Source organism: Gekko japonicus, unplaced genomic scaffold (assembly GCF_001447785.1).
Source record: "Gekko japonicus isolate JY-2015 unplaced genomic scaffold, Gekko_japonicus_V1.1 scaffold823, whole genome shotgun sequence".
Lineage (NCBI taxonomy): Eukaryota > Metazoa > Chordata > Lepidosauria > Squamata > Gekkonidae > Gekko > Gekko japonicus.
In genome coordinates, this window is record NW_015170915.1 from 231487 (window position 1) to 254341 (window position 22855).

The 22855-nt window shown below is 45.9% G+C and overlaps 1 protein-coding gene across 1 annotated transcript in view; it reads left to right on the forward strand.

Moving 5' to 3' along the window:
• The window catches only part of LOC107116741 (keratin, type II cuticular Hb1-like), a 24926-nt gene extending 5073 nt beyond the window's left edge, over positions 1–19853 (forward strand). The window contains exons 2-10 of the mRNA XM_015418731.1: positions 2773–3004; positions 5267–5475; positions 7013–7073; positions 7194–7289; positions 8790–8954; positions 10031–10156; positions 13268–13488; positions 16577–16608; positions 19534–19853. Of these exons, the coding sequence (XP_015274217.1) occupies positions 2773–3004; positions 5267–5475; positions 7013–7073; positions 7194–7289; positions 8790–8954; positions 10031–10156; positions 13268–13488; positions 16577–16608; positions 19534–19853 (1462 nt within the window). The remainder of the gene's footprint in view (positions 1–2772; positions 3005–5266; positions 5476–7012; positions 7074–7193; positions 7290–8789; positions 8955–10030; positions 10157–13267; positions 13489–16576; positions 16609–19533) is intronic.
• Positions 19854–22855: the final 3002 nt, after the last annotated feature.

Consider the following 22855-nt stretch of genomic DNA (forward strand, 5'->3'; position numbering starts at 1 on the left):
GAGATCCAGAAAAAGCTTGCAGGGGAAGGGGGCGCCCGGCGGAGAAAGACAGGATTCGCTGCACCAAGGCTTGAGAAGGGAGGCTGGACAAAGGGCGTGTGTCCCAGTTGCCAGGCAGGTAAAGGTGCGCCTTTGTGTGCCGGGTGGAGTGCTGAAGTGGACAGGAGAAGCTCTGGCTGGCCCCCTCCTTCACTCCCTCCCTCCCTCTCGGGCGCTTTTGCAGAGCAGCTGTCGGGTGGGAGCCCAGGGCCTGTGGGCTGCCCTGGCAGTCCCCTTCCTTCTGGTGGGCACTCTCTCTCTCTACCCCATCCCTCGCTGCTCTTGGGAGGCTGGGCTGGCGGGCCCAGTGACACAGCCGAAGCTGCCTTGGAGCGCTCCAGTATTGCATCCACGCCTTTCTTTTGGCACGCCAGCATGAGGGGGCACTCAGCGAGGAGAAGGGGATGGTTGCCTGCTGCTTGGGACTCACCTCGGTCTGCTAGCGTAGGCTTTGGAGGAATGCAGGCAGCACACAAGCAGATCGCCGGTCAAAGGAGGGATGCCAGGAGTGAGTGGTGCTAAGGAGGCAAGGCGAGTAGCGGACTACACACTTTGAAGGCAGAAGTGCCCGCCGACGGTCAGAGACCTGGGGCACTCTAGCCTTCATCTCTATGGCTGCTGCTAGAGTGACCCCCACCGGCTAATTCTTAAGAAGCAGGGGTGGAGGATCTCAAATCTAGGGACCCCCGCCCTAACGGGAGAGATGGCAAGCCTAGTGATGTCCCGTACACACTTTAGGGATATGTGAGCCACTAGGCTGGAGGTACCACATTCTCCCCCTTGAATAACCAACCCCAGTCCCCTAACTTTATAAGGTGACATATATAATTAGTCACAATGCTTCTGATAAGATCCCTCCTGAATGCAATGCACAAAATTAAAATACAGTGAATGTATCCCCTAACAGGAGACCAATTTGGCACCTTTGGGACTGCCCCAGCAAGAAATTACAGGCTGCTGCATCACTTTTACAAGTGAAATGTCATTTCACAGCTGTGCTTTAATGTCTCGAAACTGTGTGCAAACATAATTGCTAAATGTTAATTGCTAAATGCAATTTGCAACATATACACAATCAGTCATGCTGGGCCCAGGTGGGACCGTGTAGCAACTTGGGTCCTTGCCTAGAGCTTGTGCAATATGTCCAGTCTTTAAAAAACTGTGCATTTGCAATTCTGTTCTGCAACAAGAGGGAAATGGTGGTGAATTAAAGGGATGCATTTAGAATCAGATGCATTGATAGTGAGTAGGAAGGATGGGCTTGTGGATGGACTATTGTCTAATGTCATATAGAGTTGAGCTGAAAGGATGGGAAGTTTTGTAAACCTCTTCAGCAGCTGCAAAAAGCAGCAGCTGCCTCTGATTTCATGAGGGGGTCTTAGAGAAAAAAGAAGACCAAAATTGTCACCTATGCAGTCCTTTTAGGAGGAAGACAACTTGTTGATCAGATTGCCTGGGATCACATGGGAAGAAGAATACTTGGGAAGAATAGCATTTAGGAAGATTAATACTTCCTCTCCATCCTTTTTATTTGTCATCAGTGAAGTTGTCATCTTCTAGTCAAATATGAGAAGATACGTAGTACCATGACATCATCATAAGTCAGTATGTGATCCCCGATTGCCTGGAGATACACAGTGAGTGAGAAAGCGTGACTCCATGAAAAATTATGTCTATGAAACATTTCTAATAACATGAAAGCATGAATCTGCCTCATACTTATTCAGATCACTGGCCTATCAAGGGCAGTATTATCTACTCTGACTGGCAGCAGCTCTCAAGGATCTCAGGCAGAGGTCTACTACCTCATCTTCTAGCTGGAGATGTTGGGGATTGAACACGAGACCTTCTGTTTGCCAAGCAGATGTTCCACCACTGAGCCACAGCCTCTCCTGCTGTGGAGAGCTGCTTCCTCAGCAGTTTAAGGATTTTGCAAAAGTTCCCATTGTACCACGCAGAAAATACTTGACTACATCAAAGCCACCTTTCATTTGGAGGCACTTAATCAGATAATTAAGCCTCCTGGCATTTTAGGAGACAACAGGTTCCCCTCGAGTAGGAGGTCTATAAACTAAGAAAAGGGAAGCCAACACATACCGTAACTAGGAAAGGCAGTAGGCGGGCCAAATCCTGACTTCTAGATAGCCATGTGTTAATTATATGTTTCATCTGTATGTTTAAAAAAGGAGGGTGGAATAAACCATATTTTTTTTTAATATGGCATTGTAGGTGCAGTAAACAATGAATCTGGGAAATCCCTGAAATCTTTTAATGGGCCGAGTGAGCAGCCATTTCATGCTGTGAAGACGCAACTCATGAGGATTGGGTTCTGGAAACATACCAAGCTCATAAAGTCCAGGAAGTTGCTTTATCCCCCATTTTTACATTGGCCAAGCCCAGCTGCCCCAAACAAATATAAAGGACAAGTTTCCTTGCACTTCACCACAACACCTTTACACCTTTCACTTCCCCCCATCGTCTTTTGCTCACCTACAAAAGAAAAATGTCTTGCTGCTCAAACCCTGCATATCCCCCCAGGGGCTTCAGCTCTTATTCAGCTGTCCTTCCCCCCATGGGGAACGCATCCCCGGTGAGCACTGCCTGCCATACAAAGGTTGCTGGAGTTGGTCATGGAAGAGCCGGCTGCTTTAGTAGCAGGAGCCTGGGGGGTGCCAGCTCTTGTGGCCCCAGAAGTGCTGTCAGTAACTGCCTGCCTCCGAGATGTGGATCTAGCTATCAGGGCACCAGCACTGGATACAGCTGTTGTGGCACCAGATATGGTTACGGTTTCAGGCGTTCTGGGTTCTGTGCCCCTGGTTCTCCTCACATCACTCCCGTAACTTGCAATGAGACCCTGCTGCGGCCTCTCAGCCTGGGGATCGATGCCACGGCTCAAGCAGCCAAATGTCAAGAGAAGAACGAACTTCAGTGCCTCAACAGCAAATTTGCCTGCTTTATTGACAAGGTGAGTGGCTGGAGGGTGGGGTGGGGTCAGAAGTAAGCATCGTAAGGAATAAGAAGTAAGGAGCCTCAGCGGGTAGCTGTGTTGGCCTACAGTGAAACAGCTAGATTGGACCCCAGAAGCACCTTGGAGACCAACAACATTTCCAGGGTATCAGCTTTTGAGAGTCTGAAAGCTACCCTTTGTCAGGTATAAGAAGGAATGCAGATCCCTGAGTCCTTAGATCCCAGTCAGAAGGTGGGAGGTGTGTCGCAAAGGAGGGACTCTGGTGCATTCTAGCTTTTTATGCTATAGCTGCAAATTAAAAGAATCACATGGATCATTTAAAGAGGTTGGCTTGGGGAGCAATTTAGGGAAGATACATAGACAAAGCTGCCTCATACTGAGTCTAACCATTGGTCTATGAAGTCAGCATTGTCTACTCTGACCAGCAGAGGTTCTCCAAGGTCTTTGGTAGAGGTCTTTCACATCATCTCCTATTCTGATCCTTTTAACAATAGATGCCATGGGTTGAACCTGGGACCTTCTGCATGCAAAGCAGATTTTCTGCCACTGAGCTCCAGCTACTCACTGCCTGCAGACATGGCTCAGTCTTTCCCTGCCACCTCCACTGTGAATTATTATTTAGGGAATTCGTATGATGTAGTGACAACCATTAGTGTAGATAGCTTTTTTTAAAGGATTAGACAGATCCAAGGAGGATTATGACAGCTAAAGGAACATCCACGTTCAGTCAGTATAATTCCAATTACCAGGGATTATGGATAAACAACGAGAACTGTTGGTTTCAAGCCCTGGCTTGTGCACTTCCCAGAAGTATCTGGCAGCCTCTGTGGGAAACAGGAAGATGGACTCAGTGGCCTCCTTCTGTGAATCTGGGTGCTTTGCAAAAAAAAAAAGTTTGTTGTCTCCCTTATCATCTCAGTAATCGGTCCAACAGCCCTGTAAATATTATTATCCATATTCAGTATTATTTTCCCCAAATGGGATGTGTGTGCGCAAAGTCAGTTTGCCAGGCTCCCAGTGGGGCCTGAAGTTCTCCTGGAATTACCATGGATCTCCAGATTACAGAGATCAGTTCAACTGCAGAAAACGGCAGCTCCGGAGTGAAGAATCTATAAAGGTAAAGGTTCCCTTGCTCGAAAGCCAGTCGAATCAAAGCCTGCAGTTCAGCATCTTAACCACTTGAGCCACCGCAGCTCCATCTATAGTATACCATATATTTCAGGTCAAATCCCACCCCAAATCCCCCCCCCCAGCACTGATCCCAAATCTCCAGGAAGCTGGTCACCCTAGTCCAAGAACTAAAAGTACAGAGTTTGCATAAGGCCTCTTCATAAATTTGTGGTTGATTTCAGGCAGAGATTTCCAATCACCATACAACAGCAGACACCTGATTAAGGGGTAAGTGATTTGAAGCTAGGGCTGTCATGTACCCACTGTGGTGGACATCCGGGAGGAAAAAGAAATAATAAAAACAAATTGCCATTGGTGATGGAATGGCATTGCTTCCTGGAAGTGACATTAAGCTTCTCTAGGAATTACCAGAAACTCTATGGTAGAACAATATTGTTTCCAGCGATTCCTAAAGAAGACTGACATCGGATATGGGCAAACTGACTAGCGTTTTCATTCCAAGCACAACCTCACTTATCTATGTAACCTTCCAGACTTTTGGAGTATGTATAGAGAAATGGAAATGGAAAAACTGTTTACATGTAGTTTTGTTGTAATGAGGCTATGGGAGACACACAGGGAATGAGTTCAATCAAAAAGAATTGGGGAGGGTGGGATAATTGATATTTGATGCTCATTGCTCTCTGGCTGAAATCATCTCTTCTTTTGGCATAGTCCTCTAATTTGGGGGGGGAAATAGAAAGATTATTAGATGTTACATTTTCCTGGGATCTCATTGCACAGTAAATATGGGCAGATGTGCATGATTACTATGCATTAGAGTTCAATTAAAAATCAAGAAATAAACCCAGTTCCAATAAATCAAAATGTTGTGTGAAATATTATATTTGCATCCTATTGGCTTCTCAGTCATGACATGGAACACCTCGAGATGCTGGGGTAGTCTTTTGCTTTTGACCTCAAAGAAACTTCAAGTGTGTCCAAGTTCCTACAGGAGTCAATGGATCTGGACCTTGCATTGCTACCAGTGTCTCCTCTTCCCCACCTGAGGACTGTACCAGTTCCAGTGTGAAATGATTCACTCTCAAAATCAGCCACCCATGCGGGTGATATTTCTCTTGGTGACAGGTCCGGGTTTTGGAGCAGCAGAACCTGATGCTGAAGACCAAGTGGGACTTCTTGCAAGAGAGGAAGAGTCGCAAAAGCAACATGGAACCCATGTTTAATGAGTATGCCTGCAACCTGAAGAAAGAGCTGGAGTGTCTAGAGCATGAGAGAGCACAGCGGCAAGCAGAAATGAAAAACTGGAGAGAGACTCTGGAATGTAATAAGAGAAAGTGAGTGTAACCTTTTGCCTGCTAACAGGAGGCCATGTTGATGTATCCGTTCAAACCATGTCTGTACAACTTGGCAATGCACCAGTGCAGCCCTCAGCCATGTATGGTGGCCCAACAGGGAATTAATGAACTTATTGTTTTTGCTGCCTGCTGGGGACTGAACCCAGAAAGGTTATCAAGTCCCCAGCAACCCACAATCTCAGCCATTTCCTCCAAGGCCCAAGCATGTATTGGGGTGATAAGCATACTTTTCAGGGACCGGGGGAGGGGGGGTTTCCAAGTCCAAGGTCATGAAATGGTAATGAAATAAATCAGATTTGTTTTTCTTCCACGATAAGCATACTTTTCAGGGACCGGGGAGGGGGTTCAAGTCCAAGGTCATGAAATGGTCATGAAATAAATCAGATTTGTTTTTCTTCCATGACTTGTGATATGAGATTAGATTTATAGGATGGGATCATGTGTGAGGCATATTGCAAGTGGCCCCCCAAAAAGGACCATGATTTTGTCCCTCATCGCTCTCAGGAGTACTGTGCCAAAGTTAGCAATACTGAGTGTGGACCAGCCACTGGCTTGAGTCAATATACTCATTTTAATAGTTTACATATATTCCTTTAAAAGTAGAAGAAATAAGTATCTGCTGATCATGTTTAAGGCATGAAGTTCCCTATTTTAGGTAAAAATGTGAATGATTTCATGAATCTGTTGTATGCCTTCAAGTGCCATCAGTCTTTACCTGTAATGTTTACTACTGTTGCAAAGCCTTACATTTTTTAAAAAAGCTGGAGGAGGAGGAGGAGGAAGGCGTGATGTGGGTAGGTGTGTGGGTTGGCATGCCTGTGATATCTACTATGAATCCATTCAGTGCTGCAAAGAAACCTCCCATGGTGAAAACTGCTTCAACACAACACAGATATTAAAGACCTGAAGTTTATGACTCTTTGAAAACATCTGAAAAATGTTGACAGTGTACTAATTATTTTTCATGGCTGATCTCAAAAGATTCAGATCTTTATGGTTCTCAATCTTGATCTACACTAGCAATGCATTCTGAATTCTTCACCTCAAAGGTAAGAGCAGAATAAAATAAGATTGCCAAACTGCACCTTGGGTCCTATAAATACCTCAATGGATTGGCAAATGAAGCAGATCTGGCTTTTCCTGCTAATTTCTCCCCCGTTTTTCTCAAATGTTCCCTTGTCTTGCCTGTTGTAGGGCATACCTGGAACCCAGCTCATTATAAGGAGCAACATAGGGGTGGATCTGTAAGAAGCAGGAGTTGCCACAGCTGCCTCATCTCACGAAGATTTGAGAAATTTAAAGGTGTAGGTCGGACTTCTGGGTAGAAGTCTGGTGTCCCTCCACAGAGCTAAGTAAACACTTGACTTTGAGATCATCATGAAATAAAATTGGGCTGGATGATTTAGAGGGAAGCTGTGGAAAAGAAGAAGTGGGAGGTTGCTTTTGTAAGCACAGAAGGAGTGTGAATTAATTCAAATGTGAAAGAAAGAAAAAATACCATGGTTTTCCCCATCAGGTTTGAAGAGGAGTGTCACCAAAGAACAAATGCAGAAAATGGATATGTGACAATTAAAAAGGCAAGTGACGATGTTTCTCCGCTTGGCTGCTAAATTTCTTCCCATCCTCTGAACCTTGACTGACAATCATACATTCCTAATCAGACCCCTTTCTCCCATTTAAATATCAAATTTCTATAGGAGGTTGATTGTGTTTTCATGGACAAGTCAGAGAAAGAAGCCAAAGTACAGGCCTTGATGCGAGACCTCTGTTTTTACAGAGCTACTTTTGAGGAGGTAAGGAGATCTCACATTCCACACAGCCTATGACTCCAAAAACTATGGCTGCGGTCATACACACTAATAATCCATTTTCAATTCACTTTCAATGCACTTTCCAACTGGATCTTGCCAGTTCACACAGGTCCATTCTGCATCTAGCATTCCCTCTGTTGTTTAACCAAACCCACACCGAAACAGAAAAAGATGTGTCTCAAAACCACATTCATATACCCTGGTCCAATGCCCTACTGACTGCAGAGCCACCCCTGAATGGTCATAAAGGCCCCTGCCACATGGCAGGGAAAACACTGGCCAAAGTGCGGCTTTTAAAAGCCGCACCAAAAAAGAGACGCCGCTGTGGGATCCCACGATCCCCTGAGCCGCGGCGCTGTTGCTCCCCGGCACGATCAGATGCTGGGGAGGAAGAGACGATTGGGAGGGGGAGGCTGCCGAACTGCGCATGCTCGAGCATGCGCAGTATGGCCGGGGGCCGGGGATGCGCCGGCGAAAAGACGATCCCACGGCCGGCAGTGATGCTGCGGGGTTTGGCCGGGAGGGGCAGATTGGGAATGGGCTGGGAATGGGCGCAGCACGATTCCCAGATGTTGCTGTGGGATCGCGCCCGTTTGCTGCGGCCCCGATGCGTCCCTCTCCCAGCCCAAAACGTCTCATGTGGACAGGACCAAAATGACCACAAATCTATGCAGATGGTACCATAAAACCAAGAGACCAAAGGAAGTAAAACCCGGCATGCAGTGTGGAGGCTACCATAAAATCCAACAATCAAAGAAAGTGAAAGCAGCATGCAATGTAGAGGGGAATTTCTGTTCCAACATGGGTTTGATAAAACAGCAGAGTGAATGCTAGGTGCCGAATGGGCCACAGTAAAATCCCCAGTTGGAAAGTGCACTGAAAGTGGATTGAAAGTGGATTATTTTCTGTGTGTGACCACAGCCTATATTCAGGGAAGAGATTTGTGAAGAGGAAAAATGCTGGGGAGGGCAGATTAATAGGATCAGGGAGGACAGAAACACCAATCATATTTTATTCCAACCCAGCTGTCTGGCCTATACCTTTAAAACCCTTCAGGCAGAAATTGATCATTGGGGTTCTGTATGGAGGGACCTCCCTGCACTGAGGGAATGTTTCAGTTGGTTTTGGTCATGAGGTAAAAACTCATGTTACCAGCTTCCAGGTTGATATTAAGACCGCGATTCAGGTCACAAAGAGTCGGACTTGACTGTGCGACTGAACAACAACAAAAAGGAAACAGAAACGGGGCCAAAACTGTAGCAGTATCTTAAATCGTGCCCTTAGGAGAACAGAAAGCTGGTATGTGTGGTGGAACCCTTAAAAAAAAAAGTCTTCCAGAAAGGCCATCATGGCAACAAGCTGCCGAATCCGGAAGCTGAAGCAGTCTAACACTGTGTTGACTAATGAATTTAGGCATATTGGACAGAACCAAAAACATCTGCTTTGCACATGTGTAGCAGCTGCATTCTGAACCTCTTGCAGGAGATCCAGGGGCTGCAGTCTTGCATTTCAGACACCTGTGTCACAGTGCAGATGGACAACAGCCGAGGTCTAAATTTGGACTGTGTCATTGAGGAATTCAGGCGTCGGTATGAAGATATAGCCTCCAGGAGCCGTGCTGAGGCTGAGGCTTGGTGCCAGTGCCAGGTAAGGCCCAGCATGCCATAGGAGGTGGGAGGGGGAGAGATTTGCCCTTCTGGGTACTATTTGCTTTATGCTGAAAGTGTGTTTTGTGTTTCTGTGGTGTGGAAACAGCAGTGTACTAGAAAAGAGGGGGAGATGGCTGAAACAGGTAGGGAGGAATTGGTGAACTCTGGGAGCTAGGAGAAACAAGCAGGTACCATGTACTGTCTGGCCTGCTAGTTAAGAGCCATCTTTCAAGCTCTGGTCTCTGTGCCCCTGCCTGAAGAGTTGAGGTAGGTGGCAGGTAGGGGGCTGTTTCATTGGTGGCAACTTATCTTTGGATGCCCTCTCCTCTGAGGATTACCTGGTTCGTACCTGTCCCCAAAATTTCTTTTTACCCAGGCTTTTAACTAAGGGTTTTTACCTTTTTAGCTGCATTATGGTTTTCTTCTGGCCTGAAAACTATTTTATGGGTTTTTTAAAGGCTGTTCAGTGTTTCTTTTGTGCTATATTTATGCTAGGGTTGCCAGGTCTGGGTTGGAAAATACCTGGATACTTTGGGGGTGGATCCAGGAAAGGGGTCTCAGCATGGTACAATCCCATAGATTCCACCCTTCAAAGCAGCCATTTTCTCCGGGCAACTGGTCAGAGGCTCTGGGCAGGGAAGGCACAACGTCTTGCCTGCCACTATGTCATTTCTGAGGAAAACCCAGAAATGATGTAGGTAGCTCTAGGAACTATCAGAAACTTTATGGTAAAACCATAGAATATCCAGCTGTTCTTAAATCTACCCTAGGCCACTGAATTGATGCTATATACCTGTCTAGTTCCTGAAGCATCTTCTTCTGCAGGAGCATCTTTTGTCTGTAGTCTCCCTCTCCCTCTGTGCCTCCCCTTTCTGTGTTTGGAATTACTGTTATGGCATCCCCTTTGTTCACAATCCTTCCCATCAGAGAAATCCCTGGTGGCTGTAGCTCTATGATGGGTACTTTGGTGCGTGTGTGCATGTGCGTGTGTGTGTTTGTATGTCAGATGAACTGTCACATGTATGATGTTGCATTCAGTGGTTCCACCAACATTGCCCACCCTCCTTGCTTTAGTACCAGGAGTTGAAAACAACTGCTGCCCAACACTGTGACAACCTGCGCAATGTCAAGGAGGAGCTTGCTGAGATGACTAGGGTGGTCCATCGCCTGGAGGCAGAACTTTCCAATGTCAAAGCGCAGGTGAGAAGGGATAGCATTGATACATGGTTAGAGTGTCAGGCTTGTTGATCTGAGTTCCTTTCTCCACTCTGCCATGAAGCATGCTGGATGACCTTTAACCAGCCAGCCACTCTCAATTTAATCTACCTCACAGGGTTATTGTGGGGATGACCTACATGCTGATGAAGTTGCCTTGTACTGAGTCAGACCCTTGGTCTATCAAGGTCAGTATGGTCTGCTGTGACTGGCAGCAGCTCTACTGAGCATTTTAAATGGAGAAACCAGGGAATGAACCTGGAACTTGCTACAAGCAAAGCGGACCCCCTACCTCTTCGCCATTGTCGGTCCTCTCACATAAAGATTTCTAATGTGAAACAATGTGTTTCATTTCAGCCACAAACGTTATTGCTAGAATGGGGATTGCTCACCAAAGGAAAGACAATTATGGTAGTATCTCCTTTTAGCAATGCCTCCAGGCTTCCCCATAAAAGGAATACACTATTCAGATTTGGAATTATCCATGTTGTAGAATGGAACTGGTGTTCGTTCTTTTCTCACATTTTTCCATTGGGATATTCTGTTTGGGGGTGCATTGAATAAGTATTTCCAGGGGTCATTTCCTGCAGGAGCGCACAGGAGTGGAGCTCTGGCAGTAAAGAGCCCAGGGGGCGGGCACATGCAACAAGCCCCACCCCCTGCTCCCAGCAGCCCTCAGTCAGAGCAAGAAGCAGCCAGGTACGTTGCAGAGCTCCCCCTGGCCCCTCCAGCCCAAAACAGTCCAGTGGCACCTTTAAGACCAAGTTTTATTCAGGTACAAGCTCTCCCTCCTCTGCGAGGACAGATCTGCACATCCCCCCCCCCCAATAGCTAGCAATCCAAAACAGTCAAGTGGAGCCTGAGTGGTGGGTGTTGCCTTCTGGCTCACTTCTGGTAATGTCAGGGGTGTGTGGCATAAACAAATAAGTTATGCTAATGAGTTATGCTAAGGAGCTCCTGCACCTCTTCTTCTACGAAATGACCCCTGAGTATTTCAATCTGTATCTTCATGGAAGCATGGATGCAGCCACATCATCAAGGTTCATGGACAGTTACTTCAAAAATCAATTCCTAGGAGTTGCATACAGGGGGCTTTCCAATAAAATATGCACCAACGTAGTGATCTTCCCTAAAGGACAGTCACACAAACGCTCTGAAAAGGGGGCCTCATTAACCAACCACTCATAACAGCATTTAATCAATAAAAAAGCTCTAAAATAATTTGGGACAGACAAATGGAAGGCATAAGAAGGCAGTGATCTAGATGGAGGGATTGGAAAAACGAGGAAGTACAAATTCTGCAGGCAGGAAAATATGTACTTTAATAATCCATCTCCTAGATATGTTTCCTAATAAAGGAATTTAGAACTACAGGGCCAAATCATGTCAGAACTTAAACCAATGAGAAGAAGTTTTGAGTCAAAAAACTTAAATGTGAAAGAATCTGCTTTTTATTGGAGCTAAGTATCTGGAATAACCAACAAGTGCTTTAAAATAGAAACAGAAAGCCAATTGCCAAGCTCTAGCTTCCGAGTATAATTGACCCAATTCAGTATGTAGTGACACTCCAGCTACACATTTAAGAACATTAGTCAATTTATGAAGAAAACAAATTAAGGGAAGTGTAGCCCAGAGGCACTGCCTTACTCTAGGGTAACCCCACTTCTTAACCTGAACCAGAGACCCACAAACTCAGGCCAAGGCAGGCACTCCTGACCTGAAACACAGAGCTAGCCACAGCTCTGGGAAAAGGATCTCCATTCTCAGGTGGCATAAGGCAGCCCTCAGAGCAAACCTCCACTCTTCTTCCCCTCACCGAGCAAAGGTATGCATAAGGCAAGTTCCACAAGGTATCTGCATTTCTAAAGGCTACTCAGTTGCCACCTGGCACATAGCCCTTCTGTCTCCAGAACTTCACCCAGCCCTTTTGTGTTCAGCTATGTCTATATGAGAATCCTTTGTCTTCACAACTGTCTTTCCCGCTCCTTCCCTCAGGATACCGAGATAAACCAATCATACATTCAAATGTTTAGTGATCCTTTCTGATGCTAATCAGGAACCCATCTCCCACCTTTTGTGTAAACTTGGGAGCCTATTCAGTCTACCTTGGCAGAACCATTAGTGATCATTAAATCCATTCAACCAGCTCTTGTACAGTCACCCTGCACCTGGCTAATCCCACTAGAGCTATTGTGAATCCAGACTCTGCCCCTCTGGAACCCCATTGGTTACACCTAGGCCATGCCCCTCCTGACAGCCGCACCCCCTGGGACTCCTCATTGGGCCAGGTAATCTTTTGTCTTCACCTGGGACAAGCCCCTCAAGGACTTCCATTGTTCTGCATTGTTTTTCAATGTCTGTATCCGTCCATGCAAATGGCCTCAGAGGGTGTTCCTTTGCCCTGATGCCAACTGGCAATCCACCCCCAAACTTTTCTTTGGGTCACAATCCCGTCTCCATGGACCACTGCACATTTGGACAGGTCGTATCACCCCATAACTGACCCTTCTATTCGCTCCCAATCACCTCTGCTTTCTTAGTTCTGAATCGATTGCTCTTTTAGAATGCTTAGTGTGCTTGTAATTAGGGAAATTCTTTAATGAAATCTACTTTATTTACTCTTCAAATCTGGAGTCTTCCTACTTTACCAGTCCTTGGTATACAATTGGTGTGCGGTCCCTGTACCCATCTGGTTCTCCCTGCCACACAGCTAATTTCCCCCCAAACAAGGCAGGCCATTGGCGGTAAGAGAAGATTGAAAGATACATTTACCAATTGAATCCCAATGCCTTCGAAGCAAAATAGGTATAATTTTCATATTAAAAACTTGGATTGCCCTAGGAATATATCAGCCCTGAAAAAAATTAATATACCTTCAATGCAAGGTCTGCCCTTCTTCAGCATAGCCTTTGGATGAAATGACCAATTCAGATTGTGAGAAATAAGTATCCCAAGATAACATATTCTACTTAATCCCTAACACCCAACCTGCAGAGTTTGCAATAAGCAGACCAGGGGCATTACACAATAGGATAGACCATTCACGATTAAAACAAATATTGTGCCATTAAGACACACACAGCCTTGTCATTATAGCGCTGCAAACTGGAAGCGGAAGTGGCTGCATCCGAAGAGCGTGGGGAGATGGCAATGAAAGATGCCAAATGCAAGCTGGCTGAGCTGGAGGAAGCCCTGCACAAGGCCAAGCAGGACATGGCCTGCCAACTGCGGGAATACCAGGAGCTGATGAGCCTCAAGCTGGCCCTGGACATCGAGATCACCACGTATAGGAAGCTGCTGGAAGGAGAGGAAAGCAGGTGAGTGCAGCGACCAGTATTGGCTTTTCCTGGGTTACAGGAAAAAGAGGTAGGACAAAATGTATCGCTATGGTAGTCTGTCTGTAGCAGTAGAAAAGAGTAAGAGCTTTCATGAGTCACTGCTCACTTCTTCAGGTATCTGCAGAAGTGAGCAGTGAGTCACAAAAGCTCCTACCCTACCACAGATTGTGTTAGTCTTTAAGGTGCTACTAGAAAAAAGAGGGTTATAAGCCCACAGTACATTATCACTGAGATGTCCTTAGTTTAGTGGCTCTTGAGTTATTCAGTCCTACTATTATGTAAGGGTCTGCAGAAGAGAAAACAAAGGTGTTATTTCAGCTTTGGGGATATTTCTAAAAACACGTTATAATGGCCTTATTAGTATGCCTTGGACAGGACCCGTCAAGCTCAAAGAAGAGTGTTCCCCAAAAAGCCCCCTAGAAAAACAAAAAAGCCAAAATGTACATTAGGGTTGCCAAGGCTGAGAGAGCTCTTTCGAGAACTGCAAAATGTACATTAGGGTTGCCAAGTCGACTTACCTGCAAAGTGGGGGGATTCCCGGAAGTGACATTATTGCGTCACCCACATCGGGGGCGGAGCACCGTGACTCGAGAGAAAACCATAGAGTTTTCCCTCGATTCAGAGAGTGTCCCTCCCACAACGTGGCTGACTTGATGATGTCACCTCCGGATGACATCATCACGCTGGGGACGCCCTCCGGCAGGGGGTGGAGTTCCCCCCAGAGCCTGATCTGCCACCGGCGGGTAACGGGCCTCCCAGGCGGGAATTTACCCGCCCCCAGCGGGGGCTTGGCAAGCCTAATGTACATGCACAAAAATGTATGGAAGTTGTATAATAACTAAAACAGCAGTCTTTGGGTTGCCATGTTCTAGCTCTGTTTCCCCACTTCAGGTGGCATCTCTACAGACCATTCCTTTTCTATAGCTGCTTCCCACTTTGTGGAATGGGCTTGCTGATGTTGGGTTTGTGTGCCAATTTTTGTAAATATTTGAAGGAGCTGAAAGGTCTTTTTATTTGTGAGAGCTTTTAATGGGGTTTAAGCTGCAGACATTTTATTTGGGAGGGGCATTGTGTATGATTTTAATTTGGAACTGTAGGTTGCCTTGAGTGACAAGGGGAAGATAGGGTGTACATATTTTAATTAAGAAGAAGGAATCAAACCCGGTTCTCCCAGATTAGAGTCCACACACTTAACCACTACACCAAACTGGCTCTCCCCACAACAGGCACCCTGCAAGGTAAGTGGGGCTGAGAGAGCTCTTTCGAGAACTGCCCTTGAGAGAACATCTCTGAGAGAACTTGTGACTGACCCAAGGTCACACCAGCAGCTGCATGTAGAGGAGTGGGGAATCAAACCCGGTTCTCCCAGATTAGAGTCTGCGCTCCTAACCACTGCATCATGCAACATACATAGAAACATTACCTATGATGAGTCAGAAGAACATGGATAAAAACTGAAGATTATCTAACATGTCCACTAACAACAGTGCTGTGTACATGCAAGATATGTGCATGACAGTATAGGTACTATGGTGTTTGACGAGAGTGCCATTTAACAGGAACACTTCATAAATCTTTTGAACAAATTTTCTGTGCAAAAAAGGTAACATCTAGATTCTTGTCAAATGCTGCTGCAACATCTGCATTCCGGTTGTGAGGCCTGTCATTCATTCCATGGATAGCTGCTGTCCCCAAGTAATTTTGACCAGAGTTTGATTCCAAACGTTGTCCCTATAATGTTGAAAACTTCAGCCTTGCTGTTTTGTTAATCCTTTTGCCCATTGAAGTATTAAAACGTTGTGTTTACACTTTAGAAATGGGTTGCAAACTTTTCTATTGCTCTGGTTTCCATGCTTTTATAACAGCAGACTGTGGTCAAAAACGAAGAGAACTACTGCTGAACTTTCTGAGCTGCAGTTTGCAATATTATGCCTAAGTTAAGTCACTGCATTAAATGCTTGTATTCAGGTTCAATTTCAGGTGTTGGTTATGACATCTAAAGTCAATATGGTCCAGGTAGCGTTGCCAAATGGGCCGGGGGGGCGGGGAATCCCCCGCTTCGGAGCCCCGATTTCCGCCCCGATGGAATCGGGGCCCGGGGGGAACCCCGCCCCCGAAGTCACGTTGCTGACATTGGGGGCGTGGCTGAGCTCGTCGGGGGGAAAACCATATGGTTTTCCCCCCGACGAGCTTGGCCACGCCCCCAACGTCAGCAACGTCGCACGTCACTTCTGGTGACGTCCTGCTGGCGCATGCGCGCTTTGCGCACGCGCACATGCACCCAAAAGGACTTCCTGGACACTGACGAGGCTCCCCCGCTCCGAGGGGTAAGTGGATTTGGCAACCCTAGGTCCAGGGCCTACATATCTTTGCAACCTGTTCTCACAATGTACCCTGAGGTGGCAGTTTCACTCCCTATCCTGAGGCCTACTTACAGTGCCATGCCGCAGGCTGATTAGATCAATATATTATCTACTGACCCCAACGCTTCTCAGCCACGGCTCCTGTGAGATAGTGGAATAGCTTTCCTGAAAGGATTGGAAAGGCCTTATTAGCATTTCAAGGGCAGTATAAAACAGACTTATTTAGACAGCCCTTCCAATAGCATGGGTTTCAGGGGTCTGGGTTTGTTTTAATTTGTGTTATATTTTGGTTTTACCTGTTTCTCTGATTTCATGGTGTATTCTTAAAATAATTGTAAACTGCCCTGAGTCCCTTTTGGGCAAAAAGTGAGCTAAAAACAGCTTAAATAAACTAGCAAGATTCAGAAGTTATTGGATTAGAAGCAAACTGAATGTGTCTATTTCTGAAGATCTTCATATCTAGTGTCAGGACTTTTCACCAGGCTAAGGGACGATTCTCCCAGATTAGAGTCCGCACACTTAACCACTACACCAAACTAGCAAGATTCAGAAGTTATTGGATTAGAAGCTACTGAATGTGTCTATTTCTGAAGATCTTCATATCTAGTGTCAGGACTTTTCACCAGGCTAAGGGACGAGTTGCATATAGTGATCATGAATTAATAAGATATTTATTAATAAACTGTCAACTTCTATCTCATTAGGTTGAGTGAAGGAGAATGTGCTGTAAACATCTGTAAGTATGTTGACAATCTTCTGTCTTGCTTAGAGTTGCCAACCTTCAGGCGTGCTCTGGAGTTCTCCCAGAATTACAGCTGATCTCCAGACTACAGTGATCAGTTCCCCAGAAGGAAAAGGCAGCTTCAGAGTGCAAACTCTATGGTATACCATAGATTCTTGGTAGGGCTGCCAGCAATGCTCCCTCTAAACTGTGGAGTCTTGTGAGCAAAAATTCTACTTTGTGAGCTACTGGCATTAAAGTTGTGAGTGAGCAATTTGGCTATTGCATGAATTAGTTTGCTCTGGAGCCATCCTTCCAGAGCTAAGACAAAAATGTGTGAGCTGGAGAGGGAACACTGGTTGCCAGTTCTCTTACCTATTGCGGCGGGGGTGGTGGTGGTGGAGAAGCTCCCAGTCTGGGACATTCGTGTACACGCATAGTATGTGTGTACTGTGATGACATCACCTGGAAGTGATGTCATCACGCTATGCATCTCACCAGTGGACACTCTAGCATTTGGTTTGAAAACTCTGATACCATAGAGTTTTCAGGGCGAATGCTAGAGCATCCCCCCCGGCGACATGCCTAGCATGATGACGTCACCGCCAGGTGATGTCATCGCACCAGGCACGTCAGCCCAATCCAGGCATTTTGGGGGCGGGGTTCCCATCCCCCTGGGGGACCTGGCAGCTCTAATTCTAGAAGAAATCCCCCCAATTCTCCCTGCATCACCCCCAAACCTCTGGGAGCTTCCTAGGCCAGAGTTGGCAACCTTACAATCTTGATCCCTGTCTCTTTTCTATTTGATTGTTTTAATTAACAAATGTGATTATTGATTCTCTGTCATCAGAGCCACAGTGAAGGGTAAGGAGGGCTGTGTGACAAGATGCCAACTATGGGTTAGATCCACTGCAAAGAGTTGATGGAGGGGATTGTTCACCACCTCCCCAATTGCTCCTGAAACTCCCCCCTGAGGATCAGGAGAGTCCCACATGCAAAACTTGCCACAGGAGGTGGGAGGGCTGCAGTGATGAGAGTTAATCAAGTAAAATTGCTTTTTCATCGTCCACTTGCAGCTTGCATCTCTGGAAAAGCTGCAGCTTCCTGTCCTGCAGTTATTTTTGCTTACAAGTCTCTCTTGATCCTGAAAGAGGAGTTTCAGGACAAACGGGAGGCAGCTTGAAGACTGGGGTGGGGTGGCGAAAGACCTGCTGTCCACACCTTCCATGAACTCTTTAGTGGATCCAACTGAATGAGAAGAAGGGAAAGGGTTACTCAACAAGGGGTCCTTTTGTGGACTGTGAAAGTGAGGAACTGCTTTATTCTGAGAGCATTGAACTTAAAGACAGATATGCCCTTATAGGCCATTGAGACTAACCCTTAGCTTAGAGCAGGAAGTTCAAAGCTAGAGCAATTCCAACAGATTGTGGGAGATATTCAAGCAGAGGCTGTGCAGCTAAGGAGAGTCCCCCCCTCCCCAGCTTGCTCTATCTCGTTCTGTATTGCCATCTCTGGCTGGAATGGATGTCCAGAGTCTCAGACAAAAAAAGATCGTTCCTAGCTCCTTCTCCCTGAGATCCTTAAATAGGAGATGCCAGGGATAGATCCTGGGACCTTCTGCAGGCAGACCATGTGCTCTGTCTCTCAACCACAGCCCTGATTCTAAGCTATTACGGAGCCTACAAATCCTCTCAGCATCATAGTGAGTAGTGATGGGTCATACTAAGATGCAGGGGTCATTTCGTAGAAAAAGAGGTGCAGGAGCTCGTTAGCATAACTTATTAGCATAACTTTTTTGCATATGCCACACCCACCGCTCAAGCGCCGCTGGACTGTTTTGGATTGCTAGCTATTGGGGGGGGGGAACGTGCAGATCTGTCCTCACAGAGGAGGGAGAGCTTGTACCTGAATAAAACTTGGTCTTAAAGGTGCCACTGGACTGTTTTGGATTGCTAGCTATGGGCGGGGGGGGAACGCGCAGATTTGCCCTCACAGAGGAGGGAGAGCTTGTACCTGAAGGTGGGCGGGGGGCCCCCTCTGCAACTTACCTGGCTGCTTCTTGCTCCTCGTGGCCCAACTGAGGGCTGCTGGGAGCAGGGGATGGGGCTTGTTACATGTGCCCACCCCCTGGGCTCCTTACTGCCGGAGCTCCGCTCCTGTGCGCTCCTGCAGGAAATGACCCCTGCTAAGATGGCTACTGAAAGCTAATAAATGTCACAGGAACAACTAGGCTTGCCATTTGACAACCCATAGCAGCCAACCCAGAGCTGGGCCCTCAGCCCTAATTCCCTCCTCAATGATTTGAAGTCTGGGAGAGAACAAAATGAGGGGTAGTGTTAATTGCAATGCCCTTGGAATTTCCCCTGTCTCAATGGTAAAAACCACAGAGATTGTAGGGATTCCTAAAGCATTCTTAGGAAGTCACATCACTACCAAGTAGAGAACTGCAGAATGTGACATCACTTCCAGTGGACACTTTAGGAATCCCTATGATCTCTATGGTATTTATCATAGAGAATGGGGGAATTCCTACATCATCATGGAGGATATGACATTACATTCCCTGAACCTCCACCCTCCCCAGGCACCACCCCCAAAATCCCCTGGCATTTGATGGTGCAGAGCTGGGAAAGGTTTTTGTGAGGTGACAGAACTGAGGGCCAGAGCTCTGGAGGCTGAGGAGACAAAAAAATGATTGCAGCCCCCTAAAGAAAGGAGATAATGGGAAGGTGGGAAGGAATTTGTAAAGGTGCAAGGAGGGCTGTGTTTTGCAGCCATTTAATATAGGCAGTCCTTGGCTGCCCAACTCAAGGTTTGTTGCTGAACCTTCAGACCAGGGAAGCCTACAGAATAAACTAATATGGGACAGATGGGCCTATCCAGAGATCTGGGGTTTTAAGTTAACTATGACGTAACCAGTATGTTATTCCTTTCCCCTAGCTGTGCGAAGAAGCCAGGGAGCAGTTGTGTGCAACACCAAATCTCAGCCTACATGTGGACCTCATGGTGTGTGCAGGCCCACTGGGCAAATTGTGACACCTCCTCGCACTGGAGTAACAAAGTGTGGCCCAGCCAGAGATGTGTGTGTTGATGCCGTGCCTCCTTGCAGGGATACAGGGAATTGCATCCCCTGTGTCAACCCTTGCCCACCTTATGGAGATACCTGCCCCCCGCCACAAGGCTTTAGTTGTGGGAGCAATAGGGGCTCCCATATCAAATTTGCATCACCTGCTGGTGGTCACTGTAGTCGAAACTACTAGGAATGTTTAAAGAAACCTCTGTTAGCTAATGGCGATGGCCTTCCAAGACAGCAAATTTGCAAAAGCAGTCCTTTCGTTATTTGCACAGATACCCTTTTGCCAATCTATAGTCTGTTTTAAAAAATTGTTGGGCTGCACCATATATTTCTTATAAATTCCTGTTTTGATTGGTGATTGTTATGGCATAAATGTGTCACTCATATTGTTGGACGTGGTAGTACATTGGCTTCACTTCACGGACTTCACCTACAGTGACTGTGGATACTGGAAGAGACTTGTAATAGCCACCTCCTTTGTGTTATTTGTTAACGTCTCAATTAAGCCATCACCAAGACTGCATCGATTCAAGGCTAAATCACTACATATTTATATGCTAAGATAAAAACAAAAAGCCCTGATTTCATCGAAGAGCTTGTTCTAATACTTGTAAATAAGACATATATATCACACCCACAACTGATTTTCTCTAATCTTTGAAGTGGCATTAATAGGAACAAATGACTGATGCTCCATAGTATGTTTCATGAGGTAACTTAAAAGTGTCATTCTACCTCCAGGTAGATATGGTAACTGGTGATATGGTAACCTCTTCTGTATAAAAAGTTCTTGCTTTGTTTTCTGTCCTGTTTTGGAATTCTCTATTTCTAATAAACTGGCTAAGCTGTGCAAAAAGAAAGTGATTTGAGGGACTCAATTTTTTCCTCATGAGAGGATGGAGAACCTTCATAAGGCATTTTAGGCCTGATTCTCATGATACAATACGGACAAGCTATGGTTATTAACCTAGCCTTCTTTGTAGGGCTGTACTGATAATTCCTGTCTATACTGGCTCAAGAATTTGGGGAAGAAGGTATGTTAAGAATAACATTCTCCTTAGTAAATAAGTCGATACGTTGCATCCTTTTACAATCTGGATCCAGAGCCAACTTGCCATGAGGAGCAAACTATTCCATCAAGCCTTTTAAAGGAAGTGTCTGATTGTTTTGGGGATAGAACTGGGTTACGGGGCAACAACTTCTTTATCAGGAATTGCCTGAAGCCAAATGAGGAATGGCTGAACACCTGTTCTGTATGAAGATTGACAGCTGCAGAACGTGACCTCTAGTGGTGGTACATGTACATACCTTTAAAAAAAAACTTTTTGTGTAAAATGCCGTCAAGTCACAGCCAATTCAGGGTGACCCTTCACAGGACTTTCAAGGCAAGAGATATGCAGAGGTGGTTTGCCATTGCCTGCATCTGCTTAGCAACCCATGTGGATCCTGCTTAGCTTTTGAAATCTGATGAGATCAAGCTAGTGTGGGCTATCCAGATCAAGGGAAAACCAAATATTTTGATCTTTCTCTTCCTTGAAGGAGTGGAGGGTGGTGAACATAGTTATTCCCCCCACCCATTTTGTCCTCACAACGAGCCCTGTTGTAACACAAGGAGTTCTGTTCTGGTGTGCCCATCCCAATAAGACACAACAGGCGAGGTTTCTTTTAGTAACAGGAGTTAATTTTATTCAAATAAAAAGAAAAGCCAGCACAGCAGCTGAGCAATTCGCAGACTGAGGGAAAATGCTGCCCTTATATAACATCATATCTGTCAATCAATTCCTACCAAGCTGCACTACATAGTTTCCTTTTGAGCGGGAAACCAGTTACTTCCTTCATTATATCTGTCAATCAATTCCTACAAAGCTGCACTACATAGTTTCCTTATATGGCAAGCCTTTTGAGCGGGAAACCAGTTACTTCCTTATATGGCAGATATGTAAATAGGAAGCCTTCTTTCACCAATCCTACACTGTAAGGTAGCTGAGGTTGAGAAAGAGAGAGAGGTCCAAGGTTACCCAGTGAGCTTCATGGTTGAGTGGATATTTGAACCCAGATCTTCCAGTCCAACCCTACATCTATATACATAAAAGAAAGTGTCCTCACCGTAAGATCAATGCCCAGGCCAGACTCCTGGACATAGAAACATGAAATTCAGGGAGAGCACTCCTACCATGATGTAGAATCTCACTAAGGGATTTTTAGAAATTCAACCCCTAAGGGGGTGAAAAGGGTGCTTCCCATGTGGCTACCAGGCTGCTGCCTTCTTGCACTCCCCACTCTCTGATGGTCCGCTGCAGAGCTCAGTGTTCAGAGGTTTTAAAATCCCAGTTACAGGAGACTGCAGAGAGCTAATGACAGTTGAGGAGATCAAGAAGGGTGAACCACCTGTGAGGTGCACCAATGCTGCTGGCCCAGCCCCCCCATGGCTTCAAACACGCTCCCCCCACCTCCTACACTTGACAGGCAGCTATCTGTCAGGTGCAGTAACAGCTGCAGGGTGCTTAAAGCCATCAGGGAGCTCATCCCAGTAGTAGCACCTTAGTGATCCTGCCAAACCAACTTCCACAATAGCTTGCAATATCCCACCCCTCACCCTCCTACACTGGGCAGGCAACTGCCTGTCAGGTGTAGGGGAGGAGGTGGGATGCTTATAGCCATTGGGGAGGCTTGCTCAGCAGGATTGCCTTAGCATTGCTGCTGGCCCAGCCTCCCCAATGCATTTAAACACACTCCCCCCAACATTTTATTTATTTATTTATTTATTTATTTATGTATTTATATTTAAACCTCTGTTTCATTTCATTTGTTCGAGTAATGACCATAAACAGGAAAAGCAACAGATAGCCCACCTTTCTCATGGAGACTTAAGGAAGATTGCAGTGTAAAGAAAGAGTTTTAAAAATGTAATCATACATCATAAGACATCCAGTGAACAATGTAATAGGACTAAGGATACAAAACTCAATGACAATGGGAGTAGCAATGGAAATTTATTTATTTATATTTACATTTATATCCCACCCTACCCCGAAGGCTCAGGGCAGCTAACAGGGGCACAAAGTGCTGTTAAAACATTAACATATAGTTTAAAAACAATAAATTACAATAAAATAAAACAAATTACAGCAAATTTCCAACAAGAACAGAGCCGTTTCCAGCGCCACGCTCCACCCTTGGGGGGGC